This window comes from Phyllobates terribilis, unplaced genomic scaffold (genome assembly GCF_046119375.1).
Source record: "Phyllobates terribilis strain yellow unplaced genomic scaffold, ASM4611937v1 Scaffold_3__8_contigs__length_932513732, whole genome shotgun sequence".
Classification (NCBI taxonomy): Eukaryota; Metazoa; Chordata; class Amphibia; order Anura; family Dendrobatidae; genus Phyllobates; species Phyllobates terribilis.
In genome coordinates, this window is record NW_027362763.1 from 447620935 (window position 1) to 447646721 (window position 25787).

The 25787-nt window shown below is 40.9% G+C and overlaps 1 protein-coding gene across 1 annotated transcript in view; it reads right to left on the reverse strand.

Moving 5' to 3' along the window:
- Window positions 1-24557: 24557 nt before the first annotated feature.
- Window positions 24558-25787, reverse strand: part of FBXL4 (F-box and leucine rich repeat protein 4) — a 50418-nt gene continuing 49188 nt past the window's right edge. Inside the window, exon 8 of the mRNA XM_073675743.1 lies at window positions 24558-25595. Coding sequence (XP_073531844.1) covers window positions 25432-25595 — 164 coding nt within the window. The 3' untranslated portion in view covers window positions 24558-25431. The remainder of the gene's footprint in view (window positions 25596-25787) is intronic.

Consider the following 25787-nt stretch of genomic DNA (forward strand, 5'->3'; position numbering starts at 1 on the left):
AAATTAAATAGACTCACATTCTAGAAATCATAAATTAAGCTCAACCTAACTCAATTATTAATTGAGACTTCATTAGCAAAAGAGTCTCAGGGCGGTTGTTACTGCAGTTTCCATTTATTTTCAAACCATTAGACAGAGGCTGTCAGATATAATCTTTGTGGATGCATGCAGAGTTCAACAAGTTATAGTAATAGTCAAAGTAGGACATAAACAGCATGCAGCAAGCGAAAGGACAAGGTTTACTGTGCAATCAGTGGAGCACACTTCATAGGGAACAGGAATACTTTTTGGGGGGAATCAGATCTTCACGATGTACAGTTGTTACTTGTCTTATTGCCAACTTTCTGTCAACAAATATGCTGTGACTAACATACAGGATCCAGTTGGATAAAACACGTAAGGTGGGCTGCGCTGCTGGAGCAATCCTATTGTTCAATAATGATGATAATAAGGTTTTTTTTATTCACAATGCGTTTCAACAACGTCTCAGTGTCTTTATCAAGTGAAAAAAAAATGCAACATTTTTTTTTTTCACTTTGGTACGAAACGCGTTGAAAATAAAAAAACCTTATAAGCATTATCATAGTTGAATAATTGGATTACTCCAGCAGCGCAGCCCACCTAACATGTTTTATCCAACTGGATCCAAAAGTTACTGGAGGCGGCAGCAGCTTTTTTTCTTCATGCCTACATAGGAGTTTTGCCTATCACAACTCCACCAGGTGAACATAACCAGCACTCTCCTACTCTCCCTCCATAGGGTATCACCATATTGTGCGCTCTGTTTCCCACATCTAGATTTTTCCTTCATGACTAATATACAATGAATTCATGACCTTCAATATTGCTATAAATGTGAAAAGAGTAAGGTACTTAGCGTCTACAGCAATATTGGAGTTCCTGTATTCATTAGTCGCAGTGCGCTAAAGCATTGTGTTTGTTTGTAAATTGGCCACACTGCGTATTTGTGTAATCGTACATTTATTTAATACGAAAGGTGTGTGGACCCTATATATATATTTTTGTAATGAATAGTGATGAGCGAGCATACTCGCCCGAGCATCTCAGTACTGAAGATGCTCGGAGCTCACCGAGTACTTGCGAGATGCTCAGGAGGATGCTCTGGTCCCCTCCCTGCATGTTTGGCGCTCTTTAGAGCGCCAATCAACATGCAGGGATTGCCTGCCACTCATTGTAATGCTGCAGCCATGTTGGTTGTGGCATTACAGTGATTGGATGGCAGCACAGCGTCATCAGGTCTATATCAGACCTGGCGCCGCTGTGCTCGTCAGTCTACTCCGCAGTCAGGCAGTGTAGGGAGAGGTACTGCTGAGCTAGGGAGAGATTTGGTTGTGTATTAGGCAGCGTAGGGAGAAAAAGCGTACATTACACATATCTGTCTTAACAAACAGTCTTTCTGAGGACTAATTCATCTGCAGACATATCAGGCAGGAAGTGTATATAGGCAGGCAGGCAGTGTATATAGCAGACTGCAGTGCATATAGTACAAGAGGCTCCATTCCAATTCTGCCTTCTGCTGCTGTTAGATATTTCTAGACAAAGGACCAGGTCTCAGGGGCCAGGAATACTTTTTTTGGATCTTAATCCTCATTATTTGCTTAAAAAGCAAACCAGAGAACACCGTTTTTCTGCGCCATTTGCTTGTTGGCACTGCAAAATACAGCCAGGTCCTTTCCATATTACAGCGCAAAAAATCCAGCTATTTAAAACTGTGTTTTCTCCGTCACACGGATCACATATACGTTTTCAGAAAATACTGCCATTTCTGGCCTTCATTCAAATTTTTTTTCACTGTGTCAGCGAAGTTTTTGACACCAGTTTGCTGTTCAAAATAGTTACCTACAGGCCAGGTATTTAAAACTGTGGTTTCTCCGTCACACGGATCACATATACAGTAAGTTCGCTCCAAATTCAGTCATTTGTAGTGAACGTGGAAAATATTGTCCTCCATTTAAAATGGGCAAGGCACATGGCAAGGGATGGGGAACTGGACGTGATGGTGATGGTGCATGCAGAGGCTGAGGACAAGGCCATGGGCAAGCGGAAATTTTGCCACAACAAACACCCACATCTTCTCGCCCGACCTTCCTGTGCCAATTCCTAGGGGACCGCAGCTCACCACTATTGAACCCAGAGCAGTGTCAAAAGGTTGTTGGTTGGATAGCGGATAATGCTTCCAGTCACTTAGCCACCACCACCACCCTGTCTTCCACACAGTCAAGTCTCAGTAGCCATGAGTCTGGAACGCATATTCCTCACCCTGATCCTCCTTCCTCCCACCATGCCGAGTGCCCGGAGACAACTAATCCCACACTTGGACACTCTGAAGAGCTGTTCACTCTTCCATTTATAGATTCGGGCCTCTCGCCCAGTTCACTTGAAGTGGGGCAAGAGGAGATCGCATATAGCGATGCCCAAATATTTGAGCAGCCACGGTCACACGAAGGCGACGGTGGTAAAGTGTCACAAGAGGTGGACGATAATGAGACACAATTGACAGAAAGTCAGGAGGAGGACCAGGGTGCGGAAGTGGAAGACGCGGTGGTGGATGATATAGTAACTGACCCAACCTGGCAGGAGGATATGCAGAGCGAGGACAGCAGCACATAGGGGGAGGGAGGCAGAGCACCACAACAGGCAGGAAGAAGAAGTATGGTGGCCGCAGACAGAAGGCAGGCAACTGTTCCCTGTAACACCAACACGAAGGAAGTTGCCAGTACAACTGTTAGGTCTTCCCGAGTCTGGTTGTTTTTTAAAGACTCTGCTGATAACCCCAAAAAGGCCATTAGCACCACCTGCCAGGCCAGCATCAGCAGGGGTGGCAAAACTAGCAGCCTGACCACCACCAGCATGATCAGGCAAATGGCAGCAAAGCACCCGACTTTGTGGGCCGAACCCCAGGGTCCAGGAACAGTGTCTGCGGGTGGCACCATTGCTTCTTCCGCTGTTGTGCATGCAAGCCAATCCCCTGGCCATGGTGCATGTAAAGATGCCTCCTGCCCTGCACCTGTCATTGCACACTCTCAAGTAGCAGCATCAGGAAGCACGTCCACGTCCTTGTCCCAGTGGAGCGTTCAGTTGTCCATACCCCAGTCCTTGGAATGCAAGCTCAAATACGCAGCCAACGCCCCACAGGCCACACTACTAAATTCTCACATTTCACGACTGCTTGCGCTCGAAATGTTGCCTTTCAGGCTCATGGAGACGGAAGCATTCTGCAACCTGATGGAAGCGGCTGTCCCTCGGTAACTCGGTCCCAAGCCACTATTTCTCCCGGTATGCCGTCCCCGCATTACACAAGCACGTATCCCAAAACATTAGCCGTGCCCTCAACAATGCAGTTACCGGGAAAGTCCACCTAACCACAGACACGTGGTGGTTGTGGGCAAGGACAGTGCTTGTGGGCAAGGATGGTACATCTCGCTGACGGCACACTGGGTTAACATAGTGGAAGCCAGGACCCAGTCAGGCTTTGGGACGGAACACGTCCTCCCGACACCAAGGATTGCGGGCCCTAGGTCAATCAGGGTTGCCCCCACGGTCTACAGCTCCTGCCCTCATCCTCCTCAGCCTGCTCCTCCTCTTCAGCCTCCATTTCCGAAATGACCACATCAGTTACAAGCTGGAAGCACTGCAGCACTGCCTCGGACAAGCTGCAACAGGCTGTGCTGAAGCTAATATGCTTAGGTGACAAACCGCGTAATGCTAAAGTCACAAGAGGCAGATCTGTGGCTCACACCGCTGAACCTACAGCCAGGCATGGTCATGTGTGACAATGGCCGAAACCTTGTGGCGGCTCTGAGGCGAGGCGAGCTCACACACATACCATGCCTGGCCCATGTGTTTAACCTTGTGGTTCAGCGGTTTCTCAAATCCTACCCGCAGCTGCCGGATCTGCTTGTTAAAGTATGCCACCTGTGTGCCCATTTTAGAAAGTCACCTACAGCTTCCACCGCCCTTGCCTTGTTTCAGTAGCGTTTGCAGCTTCCGGCTCATAGATTAGTGTGTGATGTCCCCACGCGTTGGAACTCTACACTGCAGATGTTGGGAAGGATTTGTGAGCAGAAGAGGACAGTTGTTGAGTACCAGCATCAACAAGGCCGCCGGTATTCAGTTCAGACTCCACACATAAGACCTCAGGAGTGGACATGGATGTCAGACATATGTACCATCCTCCAAAACTTTGTGGACTCCACCAAGATGGTGAGCGGCGATGACGCCATAATTAGCATCACCATCCCGCTTCTATGTCTTCTGAAATGCTCTCTGCTCACAATCAAAGAGGATGCATTGCAGGCGGAGCACGATGAGATGGAGCAAGGAACCATACAGGGTGATTACACACAGCCCAGCCTCATCTCATCCCAATGTGGATTGGGTGACAATGAGGAAGAGGAGGAGAAGGAGGAAGAACAGGAGCTAGTTTAATGCGCTATAGACGGTACTACCTGCACAGCTGTCATACCGTCTGTTCAGCGTGGATGGCCAGAGGACAGAGAGGAGGAGGAGGAGAGCATGGTCAGTCATCCTCTTGGTGAGGACACGGAAGTCTTGCCTGTTAGCAGTTTGGCACGCATGGCTGAGTTTATGTTACACTGCCTTTCCCATGACCTTTGCGTTCTCAAAATTTTGGGAGACAGTCATTACTGGTTAGTGACATTTCTAGACCCGCGCTACAAGGAGAACTTTATATTTCTTAGTCCTGAGGCGGACAGGTCTACAAAAATGGGGCTGTACCAGAAGGCCCTTGTTGCAGAACTATTAAAAAAATTCCCATCTGAAAACGCTGGCGGCAGAGGGCACACTTCGTTGGACAACCAAGGAGTACAGGCGAGAGAGACACAACTTCAATCCAGCAGAGGCAGGGGAACACTGTCAAAGTTCTGGGAGAATTTTCTCAGCCCCTCCCATCGCACAAGCCCTAAGTTCGGGGTACTCTCACAAGGAGTGCAAAGTTTGGGAAGATGCTGAGGGAGTACCTTGCCGACCGTACCAACATCCTCCGTGATTCCTCTGTGCCTTATAATTATTGGGTATCCAAGCTGGATACGTGGAATGAACTGGCTCTCTACGCCTTGGAAGTCCTGGCCAGCCCTGCCGCCAGCGTTTTATCAGAGCGGGTTTTTAGTGCAGCTGGTGGAATTATAACTGATAAGCCCATCCGCCTGTCAACTGAAAATGCTGACAGGCTGACTCTTATAAAAATGAACAAGGGCTGGATTGGGCCAGACTTCTCAACACCACCGAATGATAGCAGCGTAACAAACTCAAATCCAGTGTCTTTTCTCCTCATCCTCCACCACCATATCACCAGGGTGACCGTGGTCCGTGATGCAACACCCACATAATTTTTTTAAAGGGTGTTTATGATGCCCGTAAAAAAAATTTTTTATACAGTATGTTCATATATACCCCCCAGGGGTAAATGTTTGTGAGACCATGCACTTAGTGGATGGGCATTACAAGTATAGGAGGCCGGCTCCTTTCTAATGGGAACATTTTTTTATGAGGCCCTCCTCCATGTCTCTTCCAAGGGGCATTGGAGTGCCTCCCAATTTTTGGCAGCCCTTGCATTCACTGCATAGGCAAACACATTGGGTGACCCACTTCCTAATAATGGGAACATTGTTTTCAGCAGGCCCTCTGACCTCCACGTCTCTTCCAAGGGGCATTGGAGTGCCTCCAAATTTTTGGCAGCCCTTGCATTCACTGCATAGGTAAACACAATGGGAGACCTACTTCCTAATAATGGGAACATTGTTTTCAGGAGGCCCTCCTCTAAGTCTCTTCAAAGGGGTATTGGGGTGCATCCAAATTTTCAAAGTGGTATTGGGGTGCGTCCAAATTTTGGGTAGCCTTGCCACTCACTGCATTCGCAATAACATTATAGGAGACCCACTCTTTAGTAATGGGAACAATAAAACATAGCCGGCTGATGGCTCTCGAAGAATAGTGATGGCCGACTGTTGGCCCTATAAAAATAGGCTTTGTGACTTTCAGAGTCTCTCCTTCATAAATGAAACACGATGTGTCTGTTGATATCTCACACACCACATGGCCAGATAAGGTTGTAAAATGTTAAAATTACATTTCCTGGTGAATGCATTTGTCACGGTTGAAAGCAATGCAAAAGTGAAAAAACGCATCAAAAACGCTACGTGTGAACATAGCCCAAGGTGTGGAGGAGCATTTTTGTTTTTCGTTATTTATTTAGCTTTATATACAAGTCATTACCCTGGAAAGGATGTTCCTTAACATATTTCCCAGGAAAATTTTGGTTTCGTTTTGGTATGTTTTACTGTGAGTCCGTAAAAGTGGCGTAATACCTCTGACAGCGTTGTTGACAGCAGTGACCTGGGAGTTAGAAATGCTTCCAGGGGTCTTCCCCATGCTGTCCTCATGTCATTTGAGCACTGTTCCCATCGATTTGGGCAATTTTTAGGCCCTCTGCAGACCGCCAGGGGGAGCCGCCTGAAAAATGCTCAAGTTTCCCATAGACTTACATTGGGTTCGTTGCTCAGGTCGAGCACCCAAGTATTCCAATGTGCTCGATCCAAGCATCGAGCACCGGAGCATTTTAGTGCTCGCCCATCACTAGTAATGAACTAATGTAGACATAAAACAAGAGCAAAAAATATAATTAAGCAAATCCTGTATTAGAAGATAATATATACTAATCACATTTCTGAGGTATGTTCGTAGACCCCTTACCAAATAAGCTTAAAATGTCTATCAAAGGACCAATACAAATATACAAAAGGTTATATCTAGTGATGAGCGAGTATGTTTTGTTAATCCTTTCGCCGAGTATGCTCGGGCCGAGCACCAAGTAGTTACAGCTGCTCGGTGTTATGTTTGAATCACTCCCGTGTGCATGATTTACAACTGTTTGACAGCTTTATTACATGTGAGGAATGTGTAAGAAATAGACATTCCTCACATGTAATAAAGCTGTCAAACAGTCGCAAATCATGCACACGGGAGTGATTCAAACATATCACCGAGCAGCTGTAACTACTCAGTGCTCCCCCGAGCATACTCGGCGAAAGGGTTAACAAAACATACTCGCTCATCACTAGTTATATCCAAAAATACATCTTTATTGATAATAATTGACTATACACGTTAAAAGGTATATAAAAAAAAAATAAATTAAAATGCAAAAGACATAATAAAAATGAAGGGAGAGTGAGACAGGCACAAGTTATGTAATAGAAAAAGGATAGGGTAATTGTGAATATCAAGCCACTAACACATTAGTTGGAATGTGTGAAGGCAAATTTGAAATTAATAGAATATAGCTACAATAGGAAAGTTACGTAGAAGGGCCAAGTGTAAACAAAAGAGCCAGTATAAATCTAAAAAATCCAGTTAATGCATGAATTAATAATTAGTTAATATATAATAGAAAAATCATAACCATAAAATGAAACCCATTTGGAATCATAGAAAGTCCAGTAAATAAATAATAAATAGTAAATAATGGTATGATAGTAATAAATTAATACAAATTGATAATCATGAAATTAAACAAATACTGACCCAATGATGTGAATGCAGGAAAACCTGTCCCTCCTTACTCCACTCTTAAGAAAGCATTACTGCAAAACACTTTTTGAGCTGGGATGAGGTGTAGTTTCAAGGATATGAAGTCTTAAAGGGGTTGTCTGGGCTCTTTTCCCATTATGTGTGTATCTAGGCTGCAGAATGCTGACAGTTTGTAATATATTCACTGTCAGCATTGCCTAGACACCGCACTTAGGCATGTGACCAGTCTCACTCCTGATTCCAGAGGGGCTGGTCACACCACGACTAGTGTTTTGCTGTTTTGTTCACCCACTAGAGTTAACTTGAGTTGAGGCTATGTGGCACTCCTGTGATGGGTGCTCAAATAGTGTTCCACTCCAAATCCAATGATAAAATGAATTTGGCACTTCAAATAGATGCAAAAATTAAAGTTTTTATTGTACAGATTCTCGTTTGTCTGCATTGGTTTTAACTTTTCGGCCTATAGTGGCCTTCTTCAGAACAGTCTGTTGTTCAGCAGCAAGCCTGTGTTAGATGGGAACGTATGTCCAGAGAGCTGAACTGCGCTGTGAACTGATGGCTTGTGGAAAACAGCGCAGGTGTAAGGCACTGCTGTGCTAAGTAATGGCGCTCATTACACAAAAGGCTGAAACGTTAAAACCAATGCAAACAGAAGAGAATCTGTACAATAAAAACTTTAATTTTTGCATCTATTTGGAGTGCCAAATTCATTTTATCATTTGATTTAGAGGTAACTTGATGCCACCCCCAGTCTCTGCCAGACCCTCCTTCTGCTTCAGCCTCCCTGTGCCCGCACACAGTGGAAGGGAGCAGTGGCAAGACAAAGCTGACTGGATGAACCAGCCCAAACAGCTGTAGGCAGGGACAGACAGTGAAATTGAACGTGGAGGAAGGAGCTAAAGGCTACTTCCTCCACCGTTCAATCTCAGGAAAGACTGAAGATCCTGCCAGGATCTTTGTGTCATATGACAGCCTCATGTGACTGGAAGAAAAAAAATAAAGAAGCTGCTGCAGAACCCCAAGAAGGTAAAAACTTCTGCATAGGTGAATATAATGTGCCGTGTGCGTCTTATTTGTAATTTATAATGTATTATGAGTTATCTATGAGTGTCATGTATGAGGTGTAATATAATATGTAATTACACCGTATGCGTAACACACACACACACACACACACACACACACACACACACACACACACACATCTATCTACAGTATCTATCCAATATCTATCAACCTATTATCTATCCCATATTTAAATATGTATTAATCTATCTATCTATCTATTTAATTTATATCTCTCTAACAAAAATGTGAATGGAAGCAGGCAGCACTCCAAGAAAAATGCAAAAATATGTGGACTTTATTGAGCCCAGATGGCAACGTTTCGGTTTCATAAAAGGTTCTGTGAAACCGAAATGTTGCCATCTGAGCTTAATAAAGTCCAAATTTTTTACATTTATTTTGGAATGCTGCCTTCATCTTTTCACACTTTATATACTATAACAACTGGATAGTTGTTCAGCGGGCCTAGCACCCACTGCACATTATTGCAGTGCTGTTCTACTATTTTATTTACAGATATCTATCTAATATTTACATCCCATACATAATATAGGGTGCCATATTATTTAAACATATATATACCATATTTTTCGGACTATAAGACGCATTGGACCATAAGACGCACCCCAAATTTTGGGGTGGAAAATAGGAAAAAAAATATTTTTTATAAGATGGGGGTCCATCTTATAGTCTGAATAGGCATCTTACCTGGGGGGGGGGGGGTGGAGCAGGGGTCACAGGAGGCAGGGTCCTTCAGGAAGCAGGCAGAAGTGGAGGAATGCTGAGGACCCTGGATGCGAGAAGCTGGTGCTCCAGCAGCGGGGAGTTGTGGTGGTGGTGAAGCAGAATCAGAGGGGCCTCCGTTCCCTACCTCAGGTACCCGGCGGCTGCAGCAGAAGAGGTGAGATGCTGCGGGGCCGGTGCCTGGCTGGGGGCCGCGGTCTGGCGGCCGGTGTCTTGATGTGAGTGGCGTGGCAGAGCGGCTTGAGAAGCTTCCGGAGCCCGCGGCCATCTTCCTGAAGATGGGATCTACTATAAAATGTCCGCCGACGTGGCAGAGTGCATGCGCCGGCTCACGCAGCTCTGCCTCACAGCCAGTCACTGGCTCCAGTACTCGGCCAGGCCCCGGCTCCCAGCCAGACACCGGCCCGCCTCACTTCTTCATCTGCTGCTCTCACCTTCCTGATGGAGGAAGGGAACAGAGGGCCCTGCGATCCCACTCCACCACCACCTCACCACTGGTAAATTACGTTTGGACCATAAGACGCACCCTCCATTTTTCTCCCAAATTTTTGGGAAAAAAGTGCGTCTTATGGTCCAAAAAATACGGTGTATGTACAGTGCTGGCCAAAAGTATTGGCACCCCTGCAATTCTGTCAGATAATACTCGGTTTCTTACTGAAAATGATTGCAATCACAAATTCTTTGGTATTATTCTCTTCATTTAATTTGTCTTCAATGAAAAAAATACAAAAATAATTGTCCTAAAGCCAAATTGGATATAATTCCACACCAAACCTAAAAAAGGTGGTGGACAAAAGTATTGGCACCCTTTGAAAAATCATGTGATGCTTCTCTAATTCGTGTAATTAACAGCACCTGTAACTTACCTGTGGCACCTAACAGGTGTTGGCAATAACTAAATCACACTTGCAGCCAGTTAACATGGATTAAAGTTGACTCAACCTCTGTACTGTGTCTTTGTGTGTACCACATTGAGCATGGAGAAAAGAAAGAAGACCAAAGAACTGTCTGAGGACTTGAGAAACCAAATTGTGAGGAAGCATGAGCAATCTCAAGGCTACAAGTCCATCTCCAAAGACCTGAATGTTCTTGTGTCTTTCGTGCGCAGTGTCATCAAGAGGTTTAAAGCCCATGGCACTGTGGCTATCCTTCCTAGATGTGGACGGAAAAGAAAAATTGACGAGAGATTTCAACGCAAGATTGTGCGGATGGTGGATAAAGAACCTCGACTAACATCCAAACAAGTTCAAGCTGCCCTGCAGTCCGAGGGTACGACAGTGTCAACCAGTACTATCTGTTGACATCTGAATGAAAAGGGACTGTATGGTAGGATACCCAGGAAGACCCCACTTCTTACCCCGAGACATAAAAAAGCCAGGCTGGAGTTTGCCAAAACTTACCTGAGAAAGCCTAAAATGTTTTGGAAGAATGATCTCTGGTCAGATGATACAAAAGTAGAACTTTTTGGGAAAAAGCATCAACATAGAGTGTACAGGAAAAAAAAAGAGGCATTCAAACAAAAGAACACGGTCCCTACAGTCAAACATGGTGGAGGTTCCCTGATGTTTTGGGGTTGCTTTGCTGCCTCTGGCACTGGACTGCTTGACCGTGTGCATGGCATTATGGGAGTCTGAAGACTACCAACAAATTTTGCAGCATAATGTAGGGCCCAGTGTGAGAAAGCTGTGTCTCGCTTAGAGGAAATTAAGTCTTCCAGCAGGACAATGACCCAAAACACACTTCCAAAAGCACTATAAAATGGTTTGATAGAAAGCACTGGAGACTTCTAAGGTGGCCAGCAATGAGTCCAGACCTAAATCCCATAGAACACCTGTGGAGAGATCTCAAAATGGCAGTTTGGAGAAGGCACCCTTCAAATATCAGGGACCTGGAGCAGTTTGCCACAGAAGAATGGTCTACAATTCCAGCAGAGCATTGTAAGAAACTCATTGATGGTTACCGGAAGCGGTTGTTCGCAGTTATTTTGGCTAAAGGTTGTGCAACCAAGTATTAGGCTGAGGGTGCCAATACTTTTGTCTGGCCCATTTTTGGAGTTTTGTGTGAAATGATCAATGATTTGATTTTTGCTTCATTCTCTTTTGTGTTTTTTCCTTGCAAGCAAATTAAATGAAGAGAATAATACCAAAGAATTTGTGATTGCAATCATTTTCAGGAAGAAACTGAGTATTATCTGACAGAATTGCAGGGGTGCCAATACTTTTGGCCAGCACTGTATATGTATATATATATATATATATATATATATATATATTATATAGCGGGTGAAATAAGTATTGAACATGTCACCAATTTTCTAAGTAAATATATTTCTAAAGGTGCTATTAACATGAAATTCTCACTGGATGTTAGTAACAACCCATCTAATCCACACAGGCAAATAACTCAAACCATAGATGTCCATAAATTAAGTTATGCATAATAATGAGAAATGACACAGAAAAAGTATTGAACATGCTTACTGAAATGTAATGAATACTTTGTACAAATGACATTGTTGGTGATGACAGCTTCAAGACGCCTCCTGTATGGAGAAACTATTCGCATGCATTGCTCAGGGTTGATTTTGACCCATTCTTCCACACAAACACTCTTCAAATCCTGAAGGTTCCGTGGGCTCCTTCTATGAACTCTGACCTTTAGTTCCTTCCATAAATTTTCTATTGGATTCAGATGATAGGCTGGGCCAATCTAGCGGCTTTATTTTCTTTCTCTGAAACCAACTGAGAGTTTCCTTGACTGTGTTTGGGATCGTTGCCTTGCTGTAATGTCCACCCTCATTTCATCTTCATCATCTTGGTAGATGGCAGCAGATTTTTATTAAAAATGTCTTGGTACATTTTTCCATTCATCTATCCTTCAATGAAGTTTGTTAGTGCCGTTTGCGGAAAGACAGCCGCACATCATGATGTTCCCACCTATAAATTTCACTAACGGTTTGGTGTTTTTGGGGTGATATGCAATGCTTATTGGCCTACAACCATGGTGTGAATTATGAAATCCAAAGAGTTGCATTTCGGTCACCTCTGACCAGACTATTCTTCCAGTATTTCACAGGCTTGTCTAAATGTTGTTGAGCAAACTTTGAACACGCTAGACCCTTTTTTTGTTCAGCAATGGATTCTTGTGTGGTGAGTCTGCATAAAGGCCATGGAGGTTAAGTGCACTTATAAAAACTTATAGTTTTATTTGAAACAATTATACATGCTGATTCCAGGTCTTTCTTTAACTCTCCACAGGTGGTCCTGGGCACTTGAACAACTCTTCTGATAATTCTTTTCACTCCTCGGACATAAATCTTGTGGACAGCATCTGGTTGTGGCCAGTTTATGGTGAAATTATGTTCTTTCCGCCTCTGGATTATTGCCCCAACATTGTTCACTGGAACCTTCAGTAGTTTAGAAATTTTTCTGTAACCAATGCAATCAGTATATTTTGCAACAATTAGGTTGCAAAGGTTTTGATACAGCTCACTGGTTTTACCCATTATGAGATGTTTCTTATGTGGCACCTTGGTAATAAAACACCTTTTTACTTTATGTGGTCCCACTAGCTCCCTTTCATATATAATATATACATACACACACAGTTAGGTCCAGAAATATTTTCACAGTGACAACTTTTGGTATTTTAGCTGTTTACCAAAACATATTTAAGATAGTTATATAATCATTATGGGCTTAAAGTGCAGAGTCTCAGCCTAATGATGGTCTGTGTCTCTTCTGTTGAGAGCTCCTTTGACTGCATACTGTGGGTTCACAACAACAGCTTCCAAATGCAAATGCCACACTTGGAATCACTTTTACCTGCTTAATTGATGATGGATTAATGAGGTAAGAGCCCATGCAGCCCATTAGACAGCTTTTGAGATATCTGTCCAATTACTTTTGGTCTTTTTAAAAGTGGTAGCTACATATTAAAGTGCTGTACTTCCTAATCCCCTATTCCAATTAGAGTGTGAATGCCCTCAAATTAAAGCTAAGATTCTGCACTTTAAGCCCATATTGATTATATAATTGTATATGTCTTCGTAAACAGCTAAAATGTCAAAACTTGTGTCACTGTCCAAATATTTCTGGACTTGTGTTTGTGTGTGTGTGCGTGTATACAGTGAAGGAATTAATTATTTGATCCCTTGCTGTTTTTGTAAGTTTGCCCACTGACAAAGACATGAACAGTCTATAATTTTAAGGGTAGGTTAATTTTAACATTGAGAGATAGAATATCCAAAAAAAATCAAGAAAATCGCATTGTATAAATTAGATAAATGTATTTGCATTTTGCAGTGAGAAATAAGTGTTTGATTCCTCTGGCAAACACTTAATACTTGGAGGCAAAACCCTTGCTGGCAAGCACAGCAGTCAGACTTTTTTGTAGTTGATGATGAGGGTTGCACACATGTCAGGAGGAATTTTGGTCCACTCCTCTTTGCAGATCATCTCTAAATCATTCAGATTTTGAGGCTGTCGCTTGGCAACTCAGAGCTTCAACCTTCATAAGTTTTCTATGGGATTAAGGTCTGGAGACTGGCTAGGCCACTCCATGACCTTTATGTGCTTCTTTGGCTGTATGTTTGGGTCATTGTCTTGCTGGAAGACCCAGCCATGACCCATTTTTAATGTCCTGGCGGAGGGAAGGAGGTTGTCACTCAGGATTTTACAGTACATGGCTCCATCCATTCTCCCATTGATGCCATGAAGTAGTCCTGTGCCCTTAGCAGAGAAACACCGCCAAAACATGTTTTCACCTCCATGCTCGACAGTGGGGACGGTGTTCCTTGGGTCATTGGCAGAATTTCTCTTCCTCCAAACACAGCGAGTTGAGTGAATGCCAAAGAGCTCAATTTTTGTCTCATCTGACCACAGCACCTTCTCCCAATAACTCACAGAATCATCCAGGTGTTCATTGGCAAACTTCAGTCGGGCCTGCACATGTACCTTCTTGAGCAGTGGGACCTTGCAGGCACAGCAGGATTTTAAACCTTTAAGACATAATGTGTTACCAATGGTTTTCTTGGTGACTCTGGTCCCAGCTGCCTTGAGATCATTAACAAGTTCCCCCCGTGTAGTTTTAGGCTGATCTCTCACCTTCCTCATGATCAAGGATACCCCACGAGGTGAGATTTTGCATGGTGCCCCAGATCGATGTCGATTGACAGTCATTTTGTATTTCTTCCATTTTCTTACAATTGCACTAACAGTTGTCTCCTTCTCATCCAGCGTGCATTTTTGAATATAACCTTTTGTATCTTTCTATTGGTCCTATGTAGCACATTTTTGTTTTGTTTAAAAAAAATAGTTGTCTAAACATAGCCTAAGATCATGTTCCGATTAATGTATTTTCAGTCTGTGCGCTGTAAAAACATTGCACATGGACAAATATAAGTGAATGGGCTAGTTCAGGTGAGCGTTTTTATTTACAAGTGTTTGTAACGGATCTATTGTAAAAATTATATTTGGGCTTTTTATTTTTTTAGCTGTGGATGTAAGAAACATATCAGATTTCAAAGACAGATATACAGATCACATGTGGGAGTGGAAAGGGGACATACAGTATGAGCCAATGCAGATGAAAATTTGACTAATTTTTTCAGGATTAAAAACAGCAATTGTTCTTACGGTTGTCATAACTCAGCCTAAATGTCAAACAATGCACTGACTATATGCTTGCTATACCTGGACTTCATTTTTGGCATCACAGAGCTAATTTAACGCCTTCACACCATGGCCATTTTCCATTTTTGTTTTTTCCTCCTCTTCTTCCAAGAGCCATAACTTTTTTATTTTTCTATCAATATAGCCATATGAGGACTTGTTTTTTGCGTGACGAGTTGTACTTTTGAATGACACAATTCATTCTATCACATGGATTTTTTTTTACTAAGTTCATTGAATTTGCAAAAGAAAGTGTAATTTCACAATTTCGTTACCATATTCACTATATGGCAAAACTGACCTGGTAATAAGATTCCCCAGGTCAGTATGAGTACGCAGATATCAAACAAGTATAATTTTTTTAAGTAGCGAAAAAAATTCAGAAATTTGTAGGAATTTTTTTTTTTTTGGTGCCATTTTCCGAGAACAGTAACGTTTTCATTTTTAGCAATATGCGAGGGCTTATTTTTTGTGCCCTGAGAGGACGTTTTTACAGATACCTTTTGGGGGTAGATATGATCTTTTGGTCGCCTCTTATTGCATTTTATTTCATTGTTGTAGCGTCCAAAAAAACGTAATTCTGACCTTTTGATTCTTTCTTTTGTTACACCGTTTACCAATCGGATTAATTTATTTTATATTTTGATAGATCAGACTTTTATGAACGCAGTGATACTAAATGTGTATTTATTTGAATTGTTTTATTTTTAAATGGGGCAAAAGCTCCATTTACCATTGAGATGTAAAGAATCATATCCTCAGCCCTTATAGTGGTTACATGCCACAGAAGAGAAGCTCAACAGATTTACTCTGGTAAGGCGACAATAAAACAGGTATTGCTGTAATACAGATGGTAATCATTCAATTTGCTAATTACATGTACAGTATATGCAAAAAGTCTAACAATTTCATTTAATGTAACGTTTTTGCTTTTTCTTAGCAGCAATATGTCTTCGTTACGGGTCTCAATAGAAGGATTGGGTCTTCACACAAAAGTGGAAATACTCCGTAACATTTCCACAGGGAATATTTTCCCTCTTTGTGCTGCAATTTGATCCTCCTTTCGATCAAAATACACATGGATTTAATTTGAGCAGGTATAGCATTTTCCATAAAGTCTAAAGCTAAAAACACACGAGTTTATTATTAAACACGAGTTTAATAATGTGGAGGCCCCACTTGAAGGTAATATGTCAGCAGATTTTTGCTATATAATCTGATAACAGCATGATGTAGGGGCTGAGACCCTGATTCCAGTAATATGTCACTTGCTGGTCTGAATGCTGTCATTTTGATACAATCACTGTTTTCTCTGCTGAAGATCCAGCAGTGCTCAGAATGCTGAGCCCTGTAGAACTCTTCCAATTACACCACTGATTGACAGAAAGCTGCTAATCAGTGGTGGGGACGGGGGAGAATTACACACAGCAGCTGAATAGAATGCACAAGAAACCTAGTGCTTTAGTAATAATCTCTTGCTGATAAAACACTGATTTATTGAAGCTGCAGCACACAGTCTATTAAGTGACACATCACTGGAATTAGGCTCCCAGTCCCTAAATCAAGCTGCTTTCAGATAACTTAACAAAAAGCTGATGACAGATTCCTTTTAAGAAATCTTCGCCCTCATGTCATAGACTCCACTTACTAACTGTACTCAGATATGGAAATATTGAAAGAACCAGCTCTGATTTTAAATGTGGAACACAAAAAAAAATCATGGGTAATGATTTTATATTTGAAATACTTCCCTTTTTAAAGATAAAGTCTTGTACGCTTTAATTATGAAGCTGCTAATTATTTTAGGTTTGAAATTATTCCTTCCCTTTGCCAACTGAACATAATGAATTGCTGATGCACTTAATACCCATTACCATTATTTCAATTAATGCAGAACTTTACATCAGTCTTGAAAGTTTGTCACACAATAAACTGTGTAAAGTTCAACTTTCTAATGATTTGTAAAATTAGCAAAAGCTGTCAAAATGCTGCCAACACAATATTTTATAGATGCACTATAAAAAGCTACATACAAGCTTGTTTGCAGTCTTGTACTATGGAGACGCATAGGTCTGCACTGGAGCTGTATACACAAAATGAAAGATCTAAAAGATTTAAATTTCACTAAGAATATTCGTGTGACAAGCGTCTCCTTATAAGCGGGGCGGTTTAGATCAATGGTATTTACTTTAAATTAATGGTAGAAAGTTGTTTGCTGTTTTTACACTTGCAATGCGCCATATGTCCATTACGGGCTTCTAACTCAAGCAAAACATACAGGCTTGCCAACCTGGCATTGTACTAACATCATTTAGTTTTAGGAGCTGTTTCTAAAGATTAGGGAGCTTGGAACAAAACACAAAGCATTTTTAGCACGGTCCAAGCAGCAGTTGGAAGATTGCGATGACATTATTACACCCCCCTCCCATATACATGATTTTATTTCTCCCACACTCTAAATCTTTTTTTTGCTACATATTAGACTCTAGAGACAAAACAGAAACAAAATGAACATATACCCTGCTATAAGTAAAAGCAATGGTGCATATAAATAACGTAGGGCACTTAGTTAACACTGTTTTTAATCGAAAAAAGCATCAAGATGTACCACAATCAGGATGGTCCTAACCTCTAGTATTAAAACCTTACCATGTGTCAGTGACGTCAATGTGAATAAGGGCCGAGCAGGACCGGGTCCTGAATGAATATGCAGCAGATGGGAAGCTATATAAACGTAATGTCCAACTCAAAGAAAGGGAGGCCACTAAGTGCAAAAAAACTGAAACTTACCCGAAAAACATGAACTGGACTATAAGTTGGTATGCATGCAAAATAGGAGCATTATGTAAAAACGGTGGCGCTGGTAGGTCGGCCTAATGTTATTAGGCCAAAATAGGAGCATGTTCACACTGGCCATTAAACAGACAAAACTCAAGACATAAACAAAATTAACTTGTACCCTGCTGTAAGTAAAAGCAATAGTACATATAAATAACATAAGGTACTTAGTAAGCACAGTTTTTGACCAAAGTGTAAAAGCCATCCCACTAGCGTCAAGGTGTACCACAATCAGGACGGTCCTAACCTCTAGCATTAAAATCTTACCATGTGTCAAGTGACGTCAATGTGAATAAGGGCTAAGCAGGACCGGGTCGCGGATGGATACCCAGCAAATGGGAAGCTATATAAACATTAGATTCTGTATACTGCTAGATAGTAGTTTGTATAGGAAGCATGATAAAGATTGCTACGATTGTTAATATATTAAAGAATCTAAAAACTTTATCAGATCCTGAAGAACCCCCAAGACCAGACTGATAAAAAAGGCAGCCTTTAAGGTTTTTTTTGTGAATCTCATCCCATACTGATTTCACATGTTCAATTAAGTACAGTTATCTCTCTTCTTCGGTTAATAGGCATACAGTAGTCCTAAGAGGGTGACCCTATACCATTAGATTATTGTATATTGTATAAACATGAGATGCAATCTGTTCAAATACATTTTTAATGTGTTTACAGTATTTTTTTTTTTTAGAAGCTACATTGGATTTTTTATTGCTTCAAATTTAGAGGACTATAAATACATTTAAATCATACTTTTTGTTTAAGGTAACTTTTCAGAACATGTCATGTGTGAGTGTACAAGAGGAATACCAATTTCTGGCTATTGTATTGCTTGTATCTTTCATTTTTATCCCGTTTTCCCTTCTGCAGGCTAATTTTCAGTACTCTCAAGTAGAGGGTGGAAACTAGCTGCACTCCTGTGTCTATAAACTACATGTTCAAGAAACAGCAGCATGGAGGACATTATACAGTGGTGCTGAGCAGTGTAGCTGTGAGTCCAGCCCTTGGGTAAGATTAAGCACTTTCTGGAAAGCAGTAGAGTCTCAACCTCTTTCTCTATCATTCTGCTCCTCCAGCCTCTTCTTCCCATAGGCTTCAAAAGGCAACTGTAATCTGATCACTCAGTGAACTGCAGTTTGTTGTCTTAAGAAAGATGGATGTTAGCGGAGTATTTCTGAGTGAATGATCAGTTTAGTTGTCGGTGGAGCAAAAATGTAACATTCCTCTGATAGGATTCCAAAATTTCTTATATTTGCTATTGATTTAGGCAAAGTTTGATGAAACAAAACAAACGTCAAGGATTATAATTCTGCATTAAAATATTTTTAGAGTCATCCTATGCAAGAACAAACAAAAAAAAAAAATCACAAGAGCATTTTTTTTTTAGGTTTCAAAATTGTCAAAATAAAAAAGTGAAATGCAGCTAGTACAAACTTCAAGCAATGATATATGACTTAATACTCAGTGGAAATACCAAATTAGCATAGTACCAACTAACATTTCGAAGCTGGCCAAGAAAAAAAAATATTAACATTAAGGGTTATTTATTTATTTTTTAAGAGAACTGATGTTTTAAATATGCTGTGTAATCATTCCATAATACCAGAGATATACGGGAGAGATGAAGTCATTACTTGATAGTGCCATGTAGTGAAATTAAATGCTTCAAAACCAGTCTTGTAATTTCAAAAGTAGAAGGGGAATACGCAGAGATTGGAAAATGAGAGATTGATCCGCTGCTGTATTATTGACAGAACATAACCACAAGTTCTTATTTGTTGCTAAAGAAAAACTAAATTGGGCATGCACTTTTATTGCCAATCCATTCTAAAAGAATAACCAGAAGTGCAGAATTAAATTTAGGACAGACAATCATTTATTGATATTTACGTCTTATAGAAATGTAGCACTGTGTCATGCGGTTGAAAAGTCCTACTTAATAGTTGGTTTTTTTAGCTACATAATTTAGGAAATGTTCTAAAAAATTCAGGTGAAAAAAAGTTTTTATTTAATTAGCAGTGGGACATAAATAATGACATGGAAATGAAGAAAGGAATAAGAGCAGATAAATTAGAAAAACCTAATAGATGTTCTTTTCGGTTATATTTGGTCAATTGTAGCGGAAAAAGGCTAAGGGCTGGTGGTATATTCAGACAATGCGGTTGAGACAATTTAATCAAGAATGGATGAAGTTGCACTTATGACAAGTTTCAGCTGTAAAAACTGCAATTGCATCGAGAAAAAAAAACTTGCGTGTTCTTTTTTTCAGATGTTTTTACTGCACCATCTAAATATAACGGAAGAGATATAATCTGCTGTCAACTATTTTCCTTCCATATCTTGGATTATAGAAAATGACACCATTAGCTTAAAGTAACCTGTCTTCTGTACATGGTAATACGCATCGGTCACACTGCATCAAACTCCCTAAACACAATGCACTCATTATGTAAAATCCATACTTTTGAGCTACTCATTCACTCGTTGTCTGCAAATCGTTAACAGTGCTTACAAATAAATCTATAGTTATCCCTATCACAATAACTAATAATTATGTCATAAGTCATTTACTTTTGATTCCTGGATGTTGCACTCTACAGCCCCCATTAATAACCACTGCAACACCAAGACTAAAGCTGACAGGGGACATTAATAGATGCTACACCGGGGATCATTAGTTACATTAGGCCTCGTACTCCAGCCACATCCTGGCTACGATCTATGGGTACCGTGACGCCTCAGAGCCTTGCATAGACACAATTATACACTCCATTTAGGTTTATTGCATTGTGAGGGGGGGGGGGGAATCGTTGCGTCTGTTTCAAAGTGACTGATGTTAACAATAACAATTAACAAGAGTATAAATTAGTCTTCTGCCATTACAGTTCTGTACTAGACTTAAGAATAAATCACGCTGAAATTACTTTGTGTAGTTGTATCAGGCAGTGGAACGCATTGCTTGCACAAGCAAGATATTTTTCCCTATATATACTGTAGGTATCGCTCAGGGATTTCTTGATATTACTCTCTTTACACCCACTCCCCACACTCCATAATCGTATAATCTGAATTGATCAGTTCTTGCTTTTTTACTTTCCAGGAATTAATAGTTAGTAACTATTAGGAATAACTATTAGTAACAAACTAAAAGATGGCACATGAGTCTGTTACCTCAAGGACATTGGCATTAGTATGGCTTTATGAATCTTTGTAAAAATAAATAATGAAGACAGAAAAAAAAAAAAGATTTTCCTCTTTGATTTTACGATGCCGTAACATGCATTTCCAATGTTAACTTGTTTTTTGCTTCCTGCAGATGTCATATCTACAACTGTTCATTTAGAGAGGTGGTCCACAACCTCTGTGACCTGGAGAACAGCAGTCAGCTCTGAGAGACGGTCGCGAGCCACATTCAGCCCCAACGGAGTAGTGACATCCTGCTCCCCCCCATACTTACATCGGGGCTTCCCACCTTACCCTGATTCGGTATTCTTGCATTATGTACTCTCACCACACTCTTTCATCCAGCACTTCCTTGCTTCAGCAGTATCATCTTATCTCCAGGTTATTATACTTCATTTATCTCTAAACCTCCATGTCCAGTAGATGCGCATCCAGATCTGCTCTTCTGTTTGGAGCTACTCACGAAGAGTGGATCTCCAGGTGACTCATGGAATTGTTTGCTACATCTCGTGCACCATACTGGCATAGAGCCGCGAACCACACATCGTTGTCCCACGAGCCATCTGTGGCTCCAAAGCCACACATCATGGTTCCGTGATTTAGATTGTTATACATGTTTTTCCATCAACAAATGTCAATCTATAGTATAAAGCTTTGTAATAGATCTTAGAGACTAATGTGGGTGCGGAGGAAGATCCCACTTTATATTCATTTTCTTTATCCCACTTGCAGGTCTCTGTAAAAGCTCAAAATTCTCCTCATTCACATAAAAACCCAAAATCCAATAAATGCCATCAATGAGACGGGAGAGTGCAGCTGCAGCAGTATCTCTCTCTCTCTCAGTATTAGCATGATTAGAACCAGTAGTCTATTTCTTTGTTTCCTAACACAGTGAATAGCAAGACAGATGAAAGTTAAAAAGTCAAGAAATCACCAAAAGGCACTTCTGCCATATGGTATTTGCTCACGGTATCAATAGATGCCGGCGCTGCTGCCGAGTTTTCCCAGGCTTAGCGGCTTTGGGAAAAAAACGCCAGTGGCTTAGCCATCATTCTAGTGGAAGCTTCCCAGCTGACGCTATCCAAAAAACGAGCATGTCACTTCTTTAAACCGCTTCAGGGTTTCCACAGCTGAAGCGGTTAAAAGAAGTGATACAAGACAGAATTTTATGGTGTGACTGTGCCTGGAATCCACCTGATAAAGACGCCGTGTGTATACCCTTATAGGTCCATGTTCGAATCTTGTATGGTCCCGAATTTTCTCCTTAAAGGGAATTTGTCATCAGTTTTTTTACACCTTATCTGAGGAGACCTATAATGTAGAGAAAAAGACCCTGATTCCAGCGATGTGTCACTTATTGGTCTGCTTGCTGTAGCTTTGATAAAATCAGTTTTATCACCAGAAGATTATCACTAGAGTACAAGTAAACCTGCTACCTTATATTCCTCCATAGTCATGTGTATTTTGGCCAAACAATAGACCAATAATCACATTTTTACATCTTTTTTGTTGCATATTTTTTATCATTTGCAGGGTGCAGCCAGGTCTTTTACTGTTAAATGGGAAATGTGGGTGTCTGTACTTGTGGGGTGCACTTACATAGTGCCGGACAGCCCGTATGATCTAAGAGTATGGACATCACTAATATGCTACAATGAATACACTGTGCACTACACCAGTGTGAATGGTGCCCTATGCAAGTCTTGTCCGTCTGCATATAATACTAGATAACTCCCCTTGATGAACAGTATGAATGGAAGTGGTTGTTTCATCAGCATTTAGCACCTGTGTTACTCCAGCCTTTATTATGGGGACCCACTGCATCATGCAGAGCATTAACCCCTTTCTGGTCAGTAATAGTATGCACCACGTCGGGAAGGCCGGTTCAGCGGGGGCTCCGGCGCTGGAATCAAGATCCACCCGCGGCTGTTAACTAGTTAAATGCCGCTGTCAATCTCTTACAGTGGCATTTAACAGCGCCGCGTCGGAAGCGTGTCACTTACTCCGCCCATCGGTGACCGTGATCGCGGGTCACTGATGGGTGGGCATCACAACCCGGGGTCTGCAGCAGACCCCAGTGGTTGTCATGTACTGATCGGCGCTCATCTATGTAGCAGAGGCGATCGGAGAGTTGCCGCTTCTAGTCTCCTATGGAGACTATAGAAGCAAGCAAAAAGTGTAAAAAAATGTTTTTTAAAATATTAAAAGAATTCAAAAAATATAAAAGTTTAAATCACCCCCCTTTTGCCCCATTCAAAATAAAATAATAAAAAAAAAACCAACACATAAACATATTTGGTATCGCCGCGTTCAGAATAGCCCGATCTATCAATAAAAAAATTATTAATCCGATCAGTAAACGGCGTAGCAAGAAAAAAATTCCCAATGCTAAAATTACGTTATTTTGGTCACTGCAACATTGAGGTAAAATGCAATAACGGGCGGTCAAAACATCAGATTTTTCCCAAAATGGTATCAATAAAAACGTCAGCTCGGTGCGCAAAAAATAAGCCCTCATCCGGCCCCAGATCCCGAAAAATGGAAACACTACGGGTCTTGGAAATGGCGCCTTTTTTTTTTTTTTTTTTTTTAAAGCAAACTTTGGATTTTTTTTTCACCACTTAAATAAAAAAGAACCTATACATGTTTGGTGTCTACGAAATCGTAATGACCTGGAGAATAATAGTGGCAGGTCAGTTTTAGCATTCAGTGAACGTGGTAAAAAAAACAACTGTGTAATTGCATTTTTTTTGCAATTTCACCACAGTTGGAATTTTTTCCCTTTGTTCCAGTACACGATATGGTAAAACCAGTGATTGCGTTTAAAAGTACAACTCGTCACGCAAAAAATAAGCCCTCACATGGCCATATTGAATGAAAAATAAAAAAGTTCTGGCTCTGGGAAGAAGGGGAGCAAAAAATGAAAAAAAAAAAAGGAAAATGCTCCGGTCATGAAGGGGTTAATATTGTGACCTGGCGTTGGTAGATCCAGCTAACTTATATGTGATGTTTTTTGAATTTTATGTCCTTTTCCATGAGTTTCTTGTAAACATTACGGTGAGCAAAATGCACATTTTTTGGGCTATTAACGTGTCGATTCTGGCAAAAAGAAAATCATCATTATCGCAGGCACATCACCCCGTATAAACAGGGAGCGTGCTTCTGACAACATGAAACTGAATGGGGACGGAGCAATCATATTAACAATTTCTTAGTTCCAATCAGTTTTCGCCACCCTGTGTAAACTGTTCCAGTTAAAAAAAAAAAAAAGCACAGATTGGCACTCATTAATGGGCTAGGAATGGCCATTAAGATGTATGATAAGGCTATAATATTGAGAAATAGCTACGAATATCAGAATACTTTAACGTGCAGTTTAATGAAGAGGCTGGTGAGGAAGTCATTAAAGAGTGCAAGAAAAAACAATGATTTTCCAGCTTTCATTTAGAAACATTTTATAGTGTGTCGCAATTGTTTGAGACAATGTAAAGCTCCCTCAATGTGTATGTATATGAAAAAAAAAGCCTTTTGGACAAAAAATATATAATATTTAGCATAAAAAATAGAAAAAAAAATGAATAAAACTATTCCCTTTACTTATTGCTCACAGCTCTCCTGGCTGTGACCACCACACGATTACTGCAGCTAGATCCTGACAATAGCACTGTCTAACGCATCGTTACCGAAGGCCAGTGATTGGCTGCAGTGGTCGCATGTCCATAAGAGTGGTACAGGACCTGCACAGCGGGTTCACAGTAAAGGCACTGAATTAAAAAAAAACAATTAACATTTTCTGGTCTTGATTTCATTGCTGGCAGCCTCTGTAATTATTAGCTTTCATAAACCAAACACGGTAACATCCCATATTATAGTTCACGGTATAATACAGACAGGTTCATGGTGAAGAGAAACAATATTTAGCACTTGAAGGGTTATATAAAGTTTCCAAGAATTTTAATTAAGCTTGTTTTTTTTTCTGTATTTATCACATCACAAAGCATTTCATTTAGGGATATTTTTAGGATCTCTGTTTTCAGAGCATTACATAAAACACATTAAGCCTACTAAATAGTTAGATCTGTATAGATCAGTATATCGGCACTGAGGACCTTAAATAAGTGGTTTTCAATAGAAAGGTGCATTTGAAAAACAAGGCAAAAATAGAATAATTTATCTAAAAAAAAGCCACTGAAAGAACAAAATTGTCTTTTTGAGCATAAAATTGTTTTCTATTCATATTATAAGTTAGCCCAGCAAATATATCTATGGAATACAAGACGACATCTGGAAGAGCTAGGGTTAAAAAAAGAAGTATATCTCAATATGTAGAAGGAAATACATAGAGGGACCATATTTACTGAGTAAAACTCTTTTTGATGGACACATTAGGAAATCTGGAGGCAAGTTCCTGAACTATGCGGCTGTCAATCTGTGAACAAAAGGAAACATCCAGTAGGACGAGCTCCTTGCAGCACTCCAGCAACTTTCGTAAAGATGGCGGACTCACCAGTCTGGTACCTAGAACAAAAAGAGCCAAATACAGAAGATGTTATTAATGAACACAATTCAGGTTGGACATGTGAACAAAATTGGGGCTGTAAATTGTCTAGAAGGTGGTTTTCACCTTGTGGGTCTTAGGAGTACAATAAAGGTAAGCGGATAGCAGGATCGACACATACAAACCAATTACATGGCTGCATTTGGCATTTA